This window comes from Acaromyces ingoldii, assembly GCF_003144295.1.
Source record: "Acaromyces ingoldii strain MCA 4198 unplaced genomic scaffold FA10scaffold_2, whole genome shotgun sequence".
Taxonomy (NCBI): Eukaryota; Fungi; Basidiomycota; class Exobasidiomycetes; order Exobasidiales; family Cryptobasidiaceae; genus Acaromyces; species Acaromyces ingoldii.
In genome coordinates this window covers 2683459-2701659 of record NW_020290248.1, presented here as the reverse complement: position 1 = coordinate 2701659, position 18201 = coordinate 2683459, and the positions used below count along the sequence as shown (strand labels likewise).

General features: G+C 56.4%; 3 protein-coding genes across 3 annotated transcripts; 2 read left to right on the top strand and 1 right to left on the bottom strand.

Annotated features, from left to right (window-relative positions):
- The first annotated feature begins 9 nt into the window (after nucleotides 1-9).
- FA10DRAFT_265944 (hypothetical protein) lies at nucleotides 10-3383 on the top strand. Its single transcript, XM_025521276.1, has 3 exons — nucleotides 10-1034; nucleotides 1111-3180; nucleotides 3242-3383. The coding sequence occupies exons 1-3, from the start codon at nucleotides 486-488 to the stop codon at nucleotides 3344-3346; spliced, it is 2724 nt and encodes a 907-aa protein (XP_025379341.1). The 5' UTR covers nucleotides 10-485; the 3' UTR covers nucleotides 3347-3383.
- Nucleotides 3384-3843: 460 nt separating this feature from the next.
- FA10DRAFT_300668 (hypothetical protein) lies at nucleotides 3844-14533 on the top strand. Its single transcript, XM_025524875.1, has 5 exons — nucleotides 3844-4255; nucleotides 4338-4621; nucleotides 4701-4819; nucleotides 4883-11185; nucleotides 11242-14533. The coding sequence occupies exons 1-5, from the start codon at nucleotides 4140-4142 to the stop codon at nucleotides 14398-14400; spliced, it is 9981 nt and encodes a 3326-aa protein (XP_025379340.1). The 5' UTR covers nucleotides 3844-4139; the 3' UTR covers nucleotides 14401-14533.
- Nucleotides 14459-17621, bottom strand: FA10DRAFT_85305 (hypothetical protein). Its single transcript, XM_025525744.1, has 3 exons — nucleotides 17392-17621; nucleotides 17056-17326; nucleotides 14459-16994 (listed from the first exon to the last, which is right to left on the bottom strand). Exons 2-3 carry the CDS (start codon nucleotides 17294-17296, stop codon nucleotides 14518-14520), a joined length of 2718 nt encoding a protein of 905 aa, XP_025379339.1. The 5' UTR covers nucleotides 17297-17326; nucleotides 17392-17621; the 3' UTR covers nucleotides 14459-14517.
- Between the last annotated feature and the right edge of the window lie 580 nt (nucleotides 17622-18201).

Below are 18201 nucleotides of genomic sequence, written 5' to 3'. Positions count from 1 at the left end.
GACGACGAGGGGCTCTTCTCGAGCGAATCTGCCTAGTCGTAGCCGTGGTGTACTACATCAAGCACAGCTCCAGCAACGGAGATCACGAGTGCAGGTGGCCGTTCTCCCCCACTGTCGCCGACACCAACACGTAAGGCACGCACCGCACGCACCGCACGCACCGCAGAACGACGCGAGAGCTGCATTGACTTGAGCTCGCCTCGCTGTCGAGTGCACGTCGGAGTGAGCGCGTAGGCCACGAGCCAGGCAGCCAGCCGAGCGTCGTACGTCGTCCTTTGTCCCTTGACGTGCCGCAAAGATCATCACATACCCCAGACGGCATTGCATCATATCGTCATTCTTCCATCCTCCGTGCACGCGGGTAACAGGGTCAACGGACGTCGTCTATTCCCCCTCCATCAAGCACAGGAAGCATACATTTGCATCGCTGCTGACGGAAGGCCTTACAGCGACTGGCAAGGCGCGCGCATCCTGTCCCCCTGACGATGCAATTCGGTGGTACTCCTATGGCCCCATCGCCCTCGTCAGCAGGAAGCAACTTTGGACACCAATTCAACGGTAACGGCATCTTCCAGAACGGTAACCACTTCCAGGCCAACCATTCGCAATTGCAAATGTTTGCCCCTCAAGGAACCACGGCTGCGGCCAACGGGACTAGCAATGGCCTCTACTCAGGCGCTGCAAACGGGCAACCGCAGCAACAGCACCACCAGCCCCAGCAACCGCCGCAACAGCTGCAAGGTGGTCAGCAACAGGGACAGCAACCACAGGGACAGCAACAACAGCAGCAACAACAGCAGCAGCAAAATGGAAACGGCACCGGTGCACCCTTGGTGTATCCGGCGCTGCATCTTCACCCCCTCAACGACACATTTGCTCCCAAGCAGATCAGTCTGGCTCCACCTGGTCCTCATAACAAAATCAAGATTGGACGGCAGACAAACGCAAAGTCGATTCCTCAGCCCAGCAATGGCTACTTTGACTCCAAAGTGCTTAGCAGGATGCATGCCGAGGTCTGGAGCCAAGACGGCAAGGTGAGAGCACATACACAAACGCATACATTCCTCGCACTGTCTCTTGACTGACCTTATCGCATCCGACACTCTCTAGGTCTTTATCAAAGACGTCAAGTCATCGAACGGCACCTTCATCAATGGCGAAAGACTGTCCCCCGAAGCGCAAGAGTCGGACGTGTTTGAGCTTCACAACGAGGACATGGTCGAGTTCGGCATCGACATTGTCGGCGAGGACAACAAGTCGATCATCCATCACAAAGTCTCCTGCCGAGTCTTTCTCGTTCTCACCGCCGAAGAGGCACTGGGCCTGCGAAACGACTTTGCCGCCCTCTACCGTGGCGGCATTGCCGGTGGTGGACTTGGTCACCAGTCCGTAGGCCCGGGCGCAGAGGGTGGCTTGCGAAGGAGCAAGCTGGGCGTGGGCGGTGGAAGCGTCGGTGGTACGAGCTTCGATCACATCCTTCACAAGCTCCAGGCCGAGCTGCAGAAGAGCCGCGAGCAGGCCAACGACCTCGGCACGCTCACCCAGGCCATGGGTGAGATTGGCGAGACGCTCGGAGGAGGCTTGCCGCCGATGCAGAACCCTCCGTACCAGCACATGGTTCCTCCTGTCCACTCCCTGGACAAGGACGGCCGAAACAGTGTCGGTGGTCAGGGCACTGGCGACGGAGGTGCAGAAGCGGCAGCGACTGCTGCTGCCGCTGCCTCGGAGACAATCAAGGCTCTTGAGGAACAGATTCACGAGACGCAACGGACTCTGAACCAGCACATGGACAGGCTTGCAGGGCTCGAGGCCAAGCTCGAGGAGCACGACGGTGTGCGGGACGATGTGGGCCATATGCGGTCACAGGTCAACGAAGCAAGGCGAGAGCTGGCCGAGGCGGTGCGCCAGCGTCAGAAAGTGGCAGGCGTGTTGGACCACCAAGCGTGGAGCAACGGAGTTCGGAAAGAAGAGGCAGGCGAAGACTTTGACGATGGCGCCAGTGTGGCCTCGATGGACACAGTTGTCGCTGGAGGCGAGGACAGCAGCGCAAGCAACGAAAGAAAGCCCTTTTCACAGCGAAGCGCCCTGGGCAAGGGACCGATTGGCGTCGACGAGGTTGAGTCCGACGATATCACCAACATCTTTGGCGACGACGAGATGCAGGACGAGGAGACCCTTGCCCGTCTCAAGAACCACGTCGGTCCATTGGCACCTCCCGATGGCGTGCCCGTCAAGAAGAAGAGCGAAGAGGATGAAAGCTTCAAGAAGACTGAGGAGCTCAACAGACGCCTCGAGGCCATGGAGCAGCAGCTCGAAAGAGCTTTGGAGCTTGGACGGACGCTCGCGGGACAACATGCCGAGGCCACAGAGGCGGTCAAGCGTCTGGAAGAGAAGGTCAAGTTGCTCGAATCGACGCAGCCTGAAGCTTCCGCCAGCAAGGAAGCCGATTCGACGACCCTGGAAGCAGCGGCCGCTGCGGGACTCGCAGGCACCGCAGGCGCAGGAGGCATTCTGGCTGCGCTCGAATCTCGTTGGGGCAAGTGGCGAGACGCGTTTGAGAAGGACTGGGCCAAGGAAAAGTCCCAGATTGACGAGGACCGACGAGCGCTGCAGCGCGTGGTGCAGCTCTGGGACAGCCTCAATGGCGAAGTTGAAGACGTACTCGAAGGCCAAGCCTCGTCTTCTTCTACTGATGTTTCGCTTGACGAAGACGGCGTCAGCGGTCCGTTGGATCGAGAAGGCTCCAGTGCTGCCGTCAGCGTATCTGGTGTCGAGACCAAATCGAGCTCGGCGGCCCGGAAGCGAAGAAAGAGGCGAGCAGCCGCAGCCAACACCAGAAGCGACGACAAGGCCGCCAGCAGCGCAGAAGCCGACATCAGATCATCGCTGCTCGACGGTGATGCTGCGCGGATGAACAGAGAGCTGAGGGCGCTACTCTACACCGACGACTTCAACCTGCTCGCGCGCGAGGCAAATCTGGACAGCTCTACCTCTGCTGCTTCAGGGCCACTTTCTCAGCAGGAAAGCAGATCTGCATCGGCCTCGTCAAGCAGCGTTGGAACGCGTGGTGCTGGTACGCCGACACAGACGAGCCTTGACAGCCTGCTTGACCACAGCAGTCGACGAGGGCCTGCCTTTCTTTCCGCAAAAAGAGGCGGAGGCGGTGGAGCCAGAGACGGCGTGAGTACGAGCTGCATCAAAGACCATATAACAATCGCTCAACCAACATTTCCTTTTGCAGTCCGCCTCTCTACCGATGCTTGGTGCTGCCGGTGTCTTCGTCTTTGGGATGACGGCTTGGATACTGGCGGGCAAAGGCGGGACACTAGGTGCTACTGGTGGGTAGCAGTGTGTCCTGCCCTGACGATGAGTAACTCGCAGGAAGGGGCAGCACAATAACGTAGACGACAACAACGAACGACGACGATGACGAGAAAGGGAGGGAGCAATGGAGAGCGAGGGGGAGTGGGGACGAAGGTATGAAAAAGGGACATGACCGCACATCTGTTTTCATCACAACAACAACATCATCCGACATCATCACTTGCTGCGCTTCCGTTAGGATCTGAGAAGGGGCCACACACCACGCCGAACGTGTTCTCTCAACATACGTTTAAGATTTCTTCTCCTTCTCCATAGCTTCTATCCCCGCACTACTGTTTTCCTTCACCTGTCTGTTCTATTTGGCATTCTCCTCTTCATCTCTTGCGCAACTACAGCTCATGAAAACAAGTCGGTGCAATGTGAAGGGTTCAGCCTCCACGTGGAAAAGCCACTCACTGCACAGTGACGCGGGCGTCGAAGCCATCGCGACGGGAAGTTGGCGACGCACCAAAGGGACCTCAAAGCGCAGTTGCAGGTGGTGGACCCCGGGTCTAGCAACGAGGCCCGATAGCTAGCATTGTCTCTTCCTCACGCCCAATAAAAAGTGCCCGCGCACGCACCAGACAAGATACGCAGTACCATTGCTCGTTCGAGGAGATACCCCCACCCCTTTTCGATTCGCTCCCAATTTTTCGCCTCTAGCTCCACCTCTGTTTCTAATTAAATCAACCAACACGCCAAAGAGGGGGGCGACGAGCAATTGAACCTAAGACGACAACGACGAGGTCGGTGACGAAGCACGCCGCACGACCAAGATGCTCGAGGGCGTCCTGGCCTCTGTCCTCAACCGCTTCCTAGCGTCCTACGTCGATGGCCTCAACACAAGCCAGCTCAATGTCGGGATCTGGAGCGGTGATGTCAAGCTTCGAAAGTGGGTCGCTTAACCTTACTCTCTCTCGCGCGCGCGCGCTGCTGCGCCATGCTGACGGGTATGATCTTGCATCTGTGCACAGCCTCCGACTCAAGACGTCTGCGCTCGACAAGTTCCGGCTTCCCATCGACGTCAAGGAGGGCTTCCTGGGCGACCTGACGCTCTCGATTCCCTGGTCGAACCTCAAGGGGAAACCGGTCAGGGTCCTCGTCGAGAATGTCTACCTGCTCGCGTCGCCGCGCAACGCGGGCGCAGACGTGGACGAGGACGAAGAAGAGGAGCGGGCACAGGCGGCTAAACAGGAGAAGCTGGCTAATGCCGAGCTTCTGGGCCGGGATGGGCCACAGGTCGTCGGCATGAGTTCAGGTGAGTTTCGCTGAAAAGGAGAGATGGAAGAGCAGCTGCAAGGACAAGTGTGACTGACGAGTAGAGCACACCGCGACAGAGGATGCGCAAAAGAACGAGAGCTTCACGAGCTCCCTCATCACCAAGATCGTCGATAATTTGCAGATTACTGTCCGCAACATCCATGTTCGGTACGAGGATGACTTGTCAAATCCAGAGGTGAGGCCTAAGAAAAAGAACTTATATGCTGCGAAGAACCCATTACTGAGATGATCGTTGCAGCATCCCTTCGCTGCCGGTCTGACGCTGGCCGAGTTCTCGGCCGTGTCGACGGACAAGGACTGGAAGCCGACCTTTGTGCAGAACAGTGCAGAGGGCATCCACAAGCTCGCCAGGCTCGAGTCACTGGCAGCGTACTGGGACACGGACGCCGACTCTTTGGCAGGTCACGAACTATCAAAAGCACAGCAGTTGTTCAACGACCTCATTGCGAGAGAGGGCCAGATCCCCGACCACCAGTTCATCCTCAAGCCCGTCTCCGGCGCTGGTCGTCTCGTCATGCGTCGAAAGATGACAAATGATATACCCAAGATGGACGCCCAGCTCCTCTTCGATCAGCTCGGCTTTGCGCTCGACGATGAACAGTACAGAGACGTCATCTCTGTGACAGACCTCTTCCACTTTTTCAACAGGCAGGCCCAGTACCGACGCTTCCGTCCTTCAGTTGAGGAGCTGGAGGAGAATCGGCCGCGAGCCATGCTCCACTTTGCTGGCAGGGCAATCCTCAACGAAGTGCACGAAAAGCACAAGGTGTGGTCGTGGGACTACTTTCGCCAGCGCAGAGACGACCGCAGAGATTACGTCAGGCTGTTCATGGAGAAGGAGAAGCAGGCCAACAAGGCCAACCAGAACCAAGCTGGCGTGGTGACGGCGCAGAGCGAGGAAGGCGAACCGCTTAAGGATCTCGAAAAACGACTTTCGTACAAGGACATTCGTTTCTACCGATCTATTGCCAGGAACGAGCTACGAAAGGAAAAGATCGCACAGCGGAAAGACGAAATTGCAAACGGACATTCGAACCAAGCAGGCGGCTCAAATTCGGCCGGCGGCGGGTGGCTCGGATGGATCTGGGGCGGTGGAGGAGGAGGGCATGCTGAGGGAAGCAATCAGGGAGGCGTGCTCAATGACGAGCAACGAAAAGAGTTGTACGACGCCATCGAATGGGACGAGGAGTCTGGTTCGACTGCCATCGGCCAGGCGCTCGACCTGCCTGGCGATGCCATGAAGTTGCGGCTGACGACCAAGCTGCAGACGGGTTCCTTCGCGCTCCACGATCACTCCAAAGGAAACGAAATTATCTCGCTCGTCTTTGACTCTCTACAAGCCGATGTGATTCAGCGTATCGACAATCTTGAAGCCGCCCTGTCGCTCGGCGGTCTGCGTGTCTATGACGGCACCTCGCCTCAGTCCCTGTACCCGCAGATTGTCAGAGTCAAGGATGACGAGCTGGGCATGCCCAAAGGAAGGCAGAATTCAGCAGGGGCCGATCTCGAGCAGGTCGAGAAAGAGGTGGGCGAAGAGAGCGACCCAGATAACCCCTTCTTTGCGCTTCGCTTCGAGAACAAGCCGCTGGACAAGCGTGCGGACAATGCGCTGTCGCTCAAGATGCGCTCCCTCGAGATCATATACCACCGCGGTTATGTCGAGGAAATCGTTCGCTTCTTCAAGCCGCCCGAGTCGGAGCTGGAGCTGATCGGTGCGCTCATTGATGTGGCGAGCGAAACGCTCGAAGGCATCCGTAAAGAAACACGGACGGGTCTCGAGCATGCTTTGGAGACCCACAAGACGATCGATTTAGACATGGATGTCAAGGCGCCCATCATCATCGTCCCCGAGGATGTGACGAAGAAGGAATGCCAACATATCGTGCTCGACGCTGGTAAAATTTCCCTGAAGTCGGTCCTTGCCGACCAAGGTGCGTTGGATACGGTCCGGTCGAAGCAGTCGAAACAGTACACCGAGGAGGACTACAGGCAGCTGGAAGACCTCATGTACGACCGCTTCTTTGTCAAGCTCGAATCAGCGCAACTCGTCATGGGTCCTGACCTGGCCTCGTGCATGAAGAGCCTGCACGCCGACTCGGAGCATGACCATGCATTCCACCTCCTCGAGCGCATCAACCTTGACTTTACCCTTCACAACTCCATTCTTCCCAAGGCGCCTAACCTGACCAAGTTCAAGATGACGGGCCATCTGCCCTCGCTTCGTGTCAACTTTTCCGACAGAAAGTACAAGACGCTAATGGCCATCATCGATGTCGCCATTCCCCAACTGAGCGACAGCGATAGCTCTAAGGCCAATTCGCGAGCAGGCACAATTATGGAGCTGTCCGAAGTGGAAGAGGAGGAGGAGCCAGAGGAGGAGCAAGGCAGGAAATTCGGTCGGCACTCGTCGCAGCCTTCGGAGACGTTTAATCTGAGCAGGGAGAGACGTTCGAGAATTGCGAGCCAGATGCGAGGGGACGAGTACGTGGTAGAACCGGCGAGCGAAGATGTTGAAGATGACCAGGCCGAATTCCAGGACGCAGAAGATGCGACTGCAGACCGCATCAATGCGCACCAAAAGAATTTCGAGCTACACTTCGTCGTCGACAGGCTCTCTGGATCCATTTACAAATCCAACACGGACCCTTTGAAACCAGACCGGCTCCTTGTCGAGGCCGTCTTTGAAGGCTTCCTGCTTCATCTTGCCGTCTATCCATACCATCTTGATGTCGACGTCGGGCTCCGCAGCCTGGAACTCGAGGACAAGATCGTCGACCAGGGCGCCGTCTTCAAGCATCTCATCACATCGAAGCAGGTCGACGATGGCGCCACAAAGGGAGGGACAGTTAGCACAGAAACAGAGCCAAACACGCCGCCATCTGATAAGGACCTGGTTCGGGTCAAATACACTCGAGTTCAGACCGACTCACCGGAGTTCATGTCGGTCTATGAGGGCATCGACCAGACGATCAATGTCGATGTGTCGACGATCAACATCATGCTCACCCGAGTCAGCGTGCTGGCCGTCTACGATTGGATCATGACAACGTTTGTACCGGCCCAAGAGGAACCGGTCCAACAGCCAAGCCAGCAAGGAGACAAGGGACGGAGGCAGAGCGACGCGTCCAAGACCAACAGGCGGATCTCCATCGATGGACCGCCTAAAGACGACAAGAATTTGGTAAAGGCTGGTAATCCTGAGACTGTCGAGGAACGCAAGGAGAAGATTCGAGTCCGAGTGAAGCTCACTTCTGTCGTCTTGCGCCTAAACAATGACGGTGAGCTGCTCGCAACTCTGACGTTGTCGACGGCGGATGTTGCAGTTTTGTTACGTGGCAACACGCTCCGTGTGGCCGCAAGGCTAGGCTCCCTTCTGCTCCTCGACAACTCCCAACGCCAGACGTCCAACCCAGAGTTCAAGAAGCTCCTTTCAATCGAGGGAGATGAGCTTGCCGACTTCACCTACGAGACCTTTGACGCTGCCGACAAACAGACATACCCGGGTTACGACATGGCCGTTTGGCTCCGAACAGGGTCGCTGCGATTCACGTTCCTAGAAGAGCCAGTGCACGACTTGATCCAATTCTTCAGCAAATTTGCCCAGATGAAGGCTGTCTACGACGCGGCGACGCAGGCGGCCAGCGCCCAGGCGACGCAGCTCCAGGCAAAGGTAATGAAGCTGCACTACGATGTCATCATCAAGACACCAATTGTTGTGCTGCCTCGCGACGTTCACTCGTCCGACGTGATCACGGCCTACCTTGGCGAGATATACGCGCACAACACATTCCCGGCCCAGGACGATGATCACGTTGTCACAAAGGTCGAGGCAGGCATCCGTCACATTCGCTTGGCCTCGAGGCTTCGCTCTGCGAACAAAGACTATCGCGTACAAATGATCGACGACGTCAACATCTCAGTCGATATGGCGCAGCAGGAGCATGTTGATCATGAAAAGAGCTCGACGAGGAGTGGAGAGCCCGACATGCAGATCCGAGCGAGGATGTCCGACGTCCAGATCAAGCTGACCGAGCAGCAGTATGGCTTCATCATCGCTCTTTCTCAGTCTATTCCACGAGCTTTTGCGGGCATTGGGGAAGAGGACTTTACGGATAATGGAGAAGAGGCCATGGCGAAAGCGCCTCTTTCGAAGAAGCCTCAAAGCATAGAGCCACCATCCAAGCAGGACAACAAGTCAAGCAGTGGACGAGGGCCTGCGGTGGACATGCTCCCTGAACTGGGCGCCGAGTCGCACGATGATACAGGCAAAGTCGTGCCTCTTGGAACGACGCTGGATCTTCTTTTCAACGTCCGTACCATCAACCTGGAGCTCTTCAACGCAGCAGCCACAGGACAGGAGTCGCTTAGCAACTCGAGCTTGGCCAGGTTCGCCCTCAATGGGACAGAAGTCAAGCTCAAGATGCTTTCCGATTCGTCTCTCGAATCAGAGGTCGTGCTCAAGTCGTTCACCGTTACTGACACGCGCCCAGGCAAGGAGACAAAGTTCCGCGAGATCATTCCCGCTGTCAAGCATGACGGCTATCAGTTCATGCTCTCGTATTCGATGTCTGGAGCACCTGACCATGCCGCTCTTGCCCTCATCACCGTCGATAGCCCAAAGGTCATCTTTTCTCTAGACCCGATGTTTGCCCTCTTGAACTTCTTCATGAGCGCGTTCCAAGAGCAGCAGCTACAGCAACAGAATGAGCACGACCATGACACGGACGATCGCCGTTCGACACCCTCTTCCAAGAAACCCAACAAGAGCTCCATGTCGGGTGCTGGGGCAAAGTCAGCCCGGAACACATCCGCGGCGCAAGGTACCGCAGACGGTGCCGATGGTATCGCAGCGCCGCCAGCCTTCTCCTTCCGACTCAACGTTGTTGACCCGACCATTATCCTCCTTGCCGCGCCGGAGAGGAGCGACACCGAGGCAATCGTGCTGAGCATCAAGCAGGTCCTCATGTCGCAGCAAGGCGTACTCGCCCTCATGGTGGATCAATTCGGCATGTTCATGTGCCGCATGAACAAGCCAAAGGACTCGCTCCGCCTCGTCGACAACTTCAACATTGCCTTGTCTCTGGATAGCAGAGGCTATGGGATTCAGCAGAGCACCAGCATCGAGCTCAATGTGCAGCCGCTCATCTTCCGCGTCTCGCTGCGCGACATGAAGCTCATCATGTCCGTCATCAACAAGGCCATTGAGCTCTCTTCCAAAACGGGCGGTCAAGCCGATTCGGGCGGAGCAAATAGGGCGTCGGCTAGGCAACCGTCCGCGGTGAGCAGCAAGGTGGCCGAGTCCATCGACGCAGCCTCTTCCTCAAGCGAGACAGGTGCTGTTACGCGAAGAAGCGAAAAGGGACAGTCACAGCAGTCGCACGACGCGCAACTCATCGTCTCGAAAGAGACGCTAAAGGCCGATTTTGAGCGCATCCAGCTGATTCTCATCGGAGACACACACTCGCTCCCCTTGCTCGACTTGACGGTTGAGAAGTTTGGCATCGCTGCGCATGATTGGTCGGCCGACTTGCGGCTGTCGACCTCGATTGGAATGCATGTCAACTACTACAACCTCTCGAGGTCACACTGGGAGCCGCTCATCGATCCTTGGCTCGTCGATTTTGGCATCGAAACTAAAGCAGGCACGACAAACATGATGCTGTCTTCCAAGAGACGTCTAGAGCTCAACGTCACCACGACGCTCGTCGAGACAGCCATGACAACCCTCGACTTGATCAAGGACGACGCCAACAACAACGTGAGCGCCAACCGCAACGCGCAGGCACCCTTCCGCATCTGCAACCGCACCGGCTACAGGCTCAGTCTTTGGGCGCAGCATGAGGGATCAAAGGTTCGACCCGCTGCACAGCATCTCGACGACGGGAGCGACATGCCGTGGCGCTTCGAGGATTGGAAGAATATGCGAGAGCACATTATGGAATCCGGTGGCAATTTGCTGTCGCTCCACATCGAGGGCATGCCATGGGAGCGTGTCAAGCATATCTCTGTCGACCGCGAGGGCGAGTTCCTCGTCAACCTCCGTCCCAAGCTCGAAAAGGTATCACACAGACTCTTGTACGAAGTCAAGCTTGTGGACAACGTCAAGGTCGTCACCTTCCGCTCAACGTTCAACGTCGAAAACAACACGATGGTTCCGATTGAAATGGTTGTGCTCGATGCCGAAGGCAAGCTGAGCGACATCATCAGACACATTGCGCCCGGCGAATCATGTCCCGTGCCCATCGAAGCAGCATACCACAACCGGATCAAGCTTCGACCCGATCCTGGTTTCGAGTACGGCTGGTCTAATGAGGCTGTCAACTGGCACGACCTTATCAAGCGGGCGACGCGCGTGTTGACATGCAATGACAGCAACGAGACTGAGGCGCCCTTCCGTTTCCAATGCTACACTGTCTACGATCGACAGGATCCAGTCAGCCGTACGTATCCCCGCCTCACGCTTCGAGTCCGAGCGCCCGTTGAAGTGGAGAACTTGTTGCCGTACGACATCCAGTACCGGATTTTCGACAAGAACCACAATGTGAGTGTTCCGAGTGTATAAATTCATTCCAACTCACTCACCCACCTTTGAAACAGCGCAACTGGTCCAGCTTCCTGCGCAAGGGCGGCATCTCGCCTATCCATGTCGTCGAGCTCTCCCATCTCCTGCTCCTCTCCATCGACATACAATCATCGGTCTTTTCTCCATCGGAGTTTGCAATCATTGCCACAGACAATGGCGACGACTTCCCCGTGGAAAAGTTTTTGACGCTGGCCGATGCAGAGAATCTCAAGCTCCAGCTGCGGTTGCACTACCAAAAGTACCCCGACTCCGGTGGCGCCTTCAAGGTTCAAATCTACTCGCCTTACATCTTTGTCAATTTGACGGGCTTGACTTTTTCGCTCAAGACCAAGAGCTGGATCGGAGGTGCCAAGCTTGTTGCTGGTCAGGATCCAGGCGCAGGAGAGGCCTCAGCTATGCGCAAGGAGCCTGAGCCATTCTTGTTCTCGCACAACACGAAGGATCGAAGGAATCGCGTGCAGCTGCGAGTCGGCGACTCGGGATGGTCCAGGCCCCTCTCGTTTGAGGCCATTGGGTCTGAGACCGAAGTCGTGATCCCTTCATCGAGCAAAAACGAGGAGATTCATCTCGGTCTTACCATCGAGGAAGGGCTTGGCAAGTTTTCGTTGTCGAAAGTAGTCAAGCTCACGCCAAGGTATCTGGTCAAGAACGACCTCGGCGAGCAGATCAATCTTCGCGAGGCTGGAGCGGCCGACATCATCTCGTCAGACCCGGGCAAGCGCCAGCCGCTTCACTTCCTGCGTGTGGGCGCGTCAAAGCAGATGACATTAGCCTATCCCGGCCTCAACAACAAGTGGAGTGCGCCGTTCAACCTCGAAGACGTTGGTACGGTGCACCTGCGCATTGCCAAGGTTGGACATCAGCAGCATCTCGTCAAGGTCGAGGTGCAACTTGAAGGACCAACCATCTTCGTCACACTGTCTCACGAAAAGGGACCTTGGCCCTTCATGCTGCGCAACGAGAGCGACCATACGATCACCTTTATGCAGGCCATTGAGCGAGGCGATTCATCGCAAGGTGGCACCGACGAGCAGGTTGGCAAGCGCTACGAGCTCAAGCCTCGGTCCAAGATGAAGTACGCTTGGGACTACCCTGCCCTGCCAGATAAGATCATCAAGCTCGTGGCCAATGGCAGGGAACGCAACGTCAATATCCTAGAGATTGGAAGCTTGCTGCCCTTCAAGTTCCCCAGCTCCGACGGGCGGGGTAACAGGGTGGTGTCCCTTGACGTGCGCGCGGACGGCCCGACGCAGACGCTGGTCCTATCAAATTACTCGGAGGCGACGAGCAATTACCGTCTGAAGCGGCAAAACTCAACGTTCTCGCGCACAGACTCGATTCGCACCGACCAGGGCTTCGAGGCTGTCGACGTTGACACGAAGATCCTCTCGTCGTTCAATATCGAGCTGGAGGGCGTGGGCATCTCCCTCATCAACCGCAGTGTGCAGGAGCTGGCATACATTTCCTTCCGAGGGCTCGAATTTCACTACTCGGAGTCGGAGGTCACGACGGCCTTCAATCTCATTTGTCGGTGGATTCAAATTGATAACCAGCTCTTTACCGGCCTCTTCCCTATCGTACTGTACCCCGCGGTCATCGCTCCGGACCAAAAGGATCTCGAGTCGCACCCAACGCTGCAGGCTTCGCTCATCCGCAGCAAGGACGAGAGCCACGGCGTGACGCACATCAAGTACGCCTCGTTCCTCTTGCAGGAGGTCACTGTCGAAGTCGATGAAGACTTCCTCTTTGCCGTCTTGGACTTTACAAAATTCGACGGAGCAGCTTCGTGGAGGAAGGCAAACCAGGAAGAGACTGATTTTGCGCTACACACGCGAGAGATCGCGGAGCCGCACGGCAAGCAGGCGGCACCGGCGTCAGATGTCTACATCGGCATCCTACATCTGCAGCCGCTGGCGATCAATCTTTCCGTCGTCCGATCAGAGCGATCGGACCAGGAACAGCAGGCATCATCGCACAATCCGCTCTTCTTCGTCTTGAATGCCGCCAGCATGGCCGTTGGCTCGCTCGCTGACGCGCCGATTAGGTTGTCGGCGCTTGTGGTGGAAAATGTCAGGCTGAGCCCCGACCTGCTTATGGACCGTGTCGTAACGCACTACACACAGGCGATGCTGTCACAACTCTATCGGCTCGTCGGCAGTATCGATGTCATTGGCAACCCTGTCGGACTATTCAACAACGTATCTGGAGGCGCCATCGCTCTCTTCTACGAACCGTACCAGGGCCTGATCATGCATGGACACCGCGAGTTGGGCATGGGCATCGCCAGAGGCGCCTCGACGGCCGTAAAAAGCATCGTATTCGGTCTGTCAGACAGTGCGAGCAAGGTGACAGGTTCCATCTCACAAGGTTTGGCCGCCGCCACGATGGACCGCGAGTTCCAAGCTCGGCGAAGGATGTCCAAATTCAGGAACAAGCCACGTCACGCCCTGCTGGGCCTGACTGCAGCAGGTAACAGCTTCTTCACAAGTGTCACTTCGGGCGTCGAGGGTTTGGCGCTAAGACCTCTGGAAGGTGCTGAAGAGAATGGCGCCGCCGGGTTCGTAACGGGTATCGGCAAGGCCCTCGTCGGTGTTGTGACGAAGCCTGCTGTCGGTCTCTTTGATGCCGCATCAAACATTACGGCTGGTGTGCGCAACACGACTGCCGTCTTCGAAAAGAATGAAATCGACCGTGTCCGCTTGCCCAGGTTTGTTGCCAGCGACGGCATCGTTAGGCCATATAGCGATCGGGAGGCGCTGGGCCAGACGTGGTTGAAGAACGTCGACAATGGCCGCCTCATGAAGGAACACTATGTGGCGCACGTCGACGTCAGTGGGGGCCACCACCACTCGCATCACGGACCACAACAAGGCGGAGAGGGCTCTTCGGCCCCATCGTCGGGCCAGCAGCGCGACTCGGGAACTGGTGATAATGTCGTGATGCTCACGGTCGGCCGCATCATGTTCATTCGCACCCTTCGTCTAAGAGTCGCATGGGAGGTGCTCTTGTCAGACCTCTCCTCCATCTCGCTCGAATCTGAAGGCATCGCTCTCGTCTTGAGAGGTGGGATCAATGGGCCATTCCTGCCGCTTCGAGACGTGGGAAGCCGCAACTGGTTCTTCAAGCAAATCACCCGGGTCGTTCAGAGCTACAATGCAGCGCATTCCCAGTGATGTATTGCTTTTCTAATTATTGTCATCATATCTTCTCTGCCCTTTCTGATCTCTTCCGATTTCTCTTCTCCTCTTGTGTGGATCTCAATCATGATGCGTTTACAAAAGCAAGCAAATCTAGTAGTCGTCGCCCTCGTCACCTTGCGATAGCCATGTGTGTGCGCGTCCAATCGATGCTCGCAGAGATAGCGTGGACGAGCTCTTTTCTGAGTCATTCTTGTAGTCATCATGTGGCTCCATGTGATCTTCCGTCTCCATTGATTCGATGCTCGACATCGAAAATCTTGTCGCCGGCGTCGGTGAATGATGCAGGTGCGAAGGCGAGAGCAGCTTGGCAAACGCTGCAAAGAGCGCTGGGCTCGTCCCGCTCATCATTGCTTCCCTCGATCTGCCAGCCGCCGGTGGGCGCCTTTCCCCCGTGCCCGTGTTTATCTTGGCGAGGGCTGGGCGAGATTTAGCCTTCTTTCTTCCCGCAGGACCCGTTACGATGATGGGTTTCTCAGGAGACGAAGGCGGGTGAGTCTGTGGTGTCGTCTGTCTTGAAAGGTTTGGGCGAAGCATCTTGATTGGTGAAGCAGAGGCAGCCATTGAGGCACCCCCGCTTGCTGACTCGCCATGTGTCCCGTGACGCTGGTGTGAGTGGTGAGAGGATGATGAAAAGGGTGAGATGTGGCGTTTCTTCGCCTGACCGATCTGTGCAGTCTCGGCGTCTTCTGAGTCTGAAGATGATGAGTCGGCGCAGGACGAATGGTGTGCAGAGACTGGCGCAGGAGAGGTTGCAGTGGGTGGATGGGGATTCTCCCAAAGGCGGCTCGAACGACACTCGGCGGCAGTTTCGCGAACACCTGCTTGCTGAGTCATACCGCTAGACGGCGAAAGCATTGAAGGTTGAGGTTGATGCGATTGTAGCCCGTGGGGAGACCTCCACGTTCCGGCACCACCTTCATAGTGCCGCGGGATGCTTGGAACTGGTGCCGTGGTGAATGCTATGATCCGGTCGGCTGGGACAAACTCTGTCTTGTTTGTCAGAGGGCTATCGTTCTGCTCACGGTCTTCGTCGTCGTCATATTCTGAGTTCTGACTCCTGGCTACCGTAGCGTCTTGGCCGCCAACGCCACTATCGCGGTGCACGTTGGGAGATGCTACCGTCTGTTCAAAAGCAAGCTGGTCCATAGTCGCCTCGTATGGTGTCGATGCGCGACCCTTGAGCCGGGCAATCAAAGCATCCGGTCCTTCAAAGGACGTCGGTCGGCGATCGCTGTATACATCAGGATACCGGAGACCTGACTCAGGAGCCGAGTCTGACCGTTGATGATCAAGCCGATCTTCGCCTTGCACCTTATTGTTTCTCAAAGATGCCGAAGAGGCTGGCCGACCGTCGACGGAGTACACTCTTGAGAGGCTTGCCTTTGATTCTTTGCGTCGCGGTGCAGGTTGTAGAGATGTGTCTCCCAGGTTACCGGCCGATCGAGGGTGCGCGAGTGGATTATATTCGCTTCCGCGAGTGCTCAAGGGGACAGGGCCGTGCTGCACGACGAATTCCCATGACGAGCTACGCACAGCGTTGTTATCTCGACGATTGCTTGAAGGGGATTTGGCAGGAGTGGGAGAATGTGATGGTGTAAGCCACTGATAGTGTTCGCGCACGGGCCGCCGCGTCTGCTCGGCTCGTTCAAGCTCCACGACAGACAGACGAGCAAGCGGTGCGTCCCAATTGTGTGTGTTGTTAGATTGGGCTTCATAGGCTGCTTCACTTTGTTGTTGATGAGGGTTCAAGTGGGGAGGGATGAATGCTGGCGGACTGGACACACTGATAGGTCGTGCGTATGGATTGTGGTAGATGCTTGAGGCATTTGTCGATAGTGGTGGCGGCTTCCTCTGAATGCTACGTTCGCTTGCCGTGGAGAGAACAGTTCGAAACGGTGGTCTTTGCAGGCCGGCGCCAGCGCCAGATGCAGCGATTTCATTCATTCCGCGATTGAGACGATACGAAGAATCATTGTAGTCTTCGTCGATTACCGGAGGGTCGTGGCTCTGGCTCAAAAACTTTTGCCGTCTTCGATGCCGCCAACAGAAGTAAAGAAGTCCTGCAGTGACGACAAAGACGCCAACAACGCTGATTGCAATGCCGGCCTGCGCTCCGCTGCTCAACCCCTTATCACTCGACGACGCTTGGCGGCTGGAGCTCGTCGTTGTAGACTGAGACCCATTCACGCTGCTGGTAGTCTCCATGGTTGAAGTGGAAGACTTGAAGATGGAGGTTGGTGAAGTATTGGGGGTCGTATTGGAGCCAGTCGCCATTGTCACCTGCCCTGGCACTGAGCTCGGCAAAATGGACGGTGGTTTGGAGTCGGACGGTACGACACCACTGTTCTGCATGCTCTGCGTGCTCTGGACCAATGGCGCGCTTGGTGATGGCGATGTAGCTTTTGCACTTAAGATAGAGGGCTCATCCGTCTGAGTTGGTGATGCAGCGCTGGTTGGAGCGGGCGTCGCGATAGTGCTACTTGAATTTATCTGAGCTTCGGACGAGGCCACGCTCGCGATTGCTGCCGTGACCTGTGAGACGGCACAAGCTCCCCGCTCAGACGGGGCTGCATCGAGCGAGATGGTGAGCAGCCGTCCTTTCCGCTCCTGCAAAGAACAGCAACTCACCACACGAAGCAATGTCTGAAACGACCGATTCAATGGCCTCGGAATTGAGCCGAGGCTCCTGTGTGGTCACGGTCACGGGACCCCGGCCAGCGTCAGGAGCGATGGTATACGTGCTTGGGATCCAGTCCACAAAAGGTTCAAGATCGTATGGAATGTCCCCAGCTCCGCTAGAGGCTCCCAATGTGCCGCTTGATGCCTGTCCCGGGGCTTGCCTAGCACTACCACCCAGCCGCGACACCATGTGACCGTATTTCACCGTGCTGATGAGTAGCTGTAGTAAAAATATAGTCAGCAGAGGAGCGCGAAACCCGACTTTACAAATGAAGAAGCACGCACCTCGGAGCCCTGAAACGATCCTCACCTCATCAAGCTTGGCTCCGAAGCACGAAGTTTTAATTCGAAAAGGTCGGTCACAGCCAGGAACTTGGCCCACCGAAGACGAAAAGGAAAAAGAGAAGACTTGGGTATTCGAAATGCGGACCACGGCCTGCCGTGGCCGACGAGATGTTCGGAAGGAATGGAGAAGGGATTGGTGATGGGTGTGAGCAGGTTTCGAGGGGACTGTCTGTCGACTTACCCAAAGGTAGGACCTGTCAACACCTATTTTGACGAACCGCAAGGAAGACCTTGTGGTCTGTGCCTGAAATTTATAATTGGAAGTTTTCGTTACGCCCTACCCTGGTTGAAGCGCGCCCAAAATTCGCGGTACCTTTTGGCCCCTACGGTCGTCCCCTTTCGCACCTTATGGGTCTGTCTTCAATGATGATTCCAGGCGGGGAGGAAAGAATGTCGCTTTGCGGGAGGCCACTTAAGTATTCGGCTCATGAAAGTGAGGCGGGTGATGACCTGCTCGCTCAGTTGACAGCATTCAGGAACAGACATGCCTCCGGGCCTTCGCTCCCGACTTGAGTCGTACCCTCGTCTATGACATGCCCGAGATTTGCCAAGGCTCAAAGTAGTTTGCAATTGGCTTCAACAGAGGCTGCTCTGTTGCTGACGAAGCAGTAAAGAAGGAGGTGCAACATCCGTCTGCCTCTTGTACGGAGGAGAGATGATTTGAGCGAGGCAGGCACTGCACCAGTGACAAACTGCAAGGATTCTAACTGAATCTGCGCGTGGGCGTCAAAATGTATAATGCCACCCTCC

What these genes read in the sequence shown, in the direction of transcription:
- FA10DRAFT_85305 (XM_025525744.1), bottom strand. Translation starts at nt 17,296, where the DNA reads ATGGTGTCGCGGCTGGGTGGTAGTGCTAGGCAAGCCCCGGGACAGGCA. An exon ending in TTCAGACATTGCTTCGTGTG is followed by an intron (nt 16,995 to 17,055) that starts GTGAGTTGCTGT and finishes CGCTCGATGCAG; the next exon opens with CCCCGTCTGAGCGGGGAGCT.
- FA10DRAFT_265944 (XM_025521276.1), top strand. Translation starts at nt 486, where the DNA reads ATGCAATTCGGTGGTACTCCTATGGCCCCATCGCCCTCGTCAGCAGGA. An exon ending in TCTGGAGCCAAGACGGCAAG is followed by an intron (nt 1,035 to 1,110) that starts GTGAGAGCACAT and finishes GACACTCTCTAG; the next exon opens with GTCTTTATCAAAGACGTCAA. An exon ending in GCGGTGGAGCCAGAGACGGC is followed by an intron (nt 3,181 to 3,241) that starts GTGAGTACGAGC and finishes TTCCTTTTGCAG; the next exon opens with TCCGCCTCTCTACCGATGCT.
- FA10DRAFT_300668 (XM_025524875.1), top strand. Translation starts at nt 4,140, where the DNA reads ATGCTCGAGGGCGTCCTGGCCTCTGTCCTCAACCGCTTCCTAGCGTCC. An exon ending in GGTCGTCGGCATGAGTTCAG is followed by an intron (nt 4,622 to 4,700) that starts GTGAGTTTCGCT and finishes ACACCGCGACAG; the next exon opens with AGGATGCGCAAAAGAACGAG. An exon ending in TTTTCGACAAGAACCACAAT is followed by an intron (nt 11,186 to 11,241) that starts GTGAGTGTTCCG and finishes CCTTTGAAACAG; the next exon opens with CGCAACTGGTCCAGCTTCCT.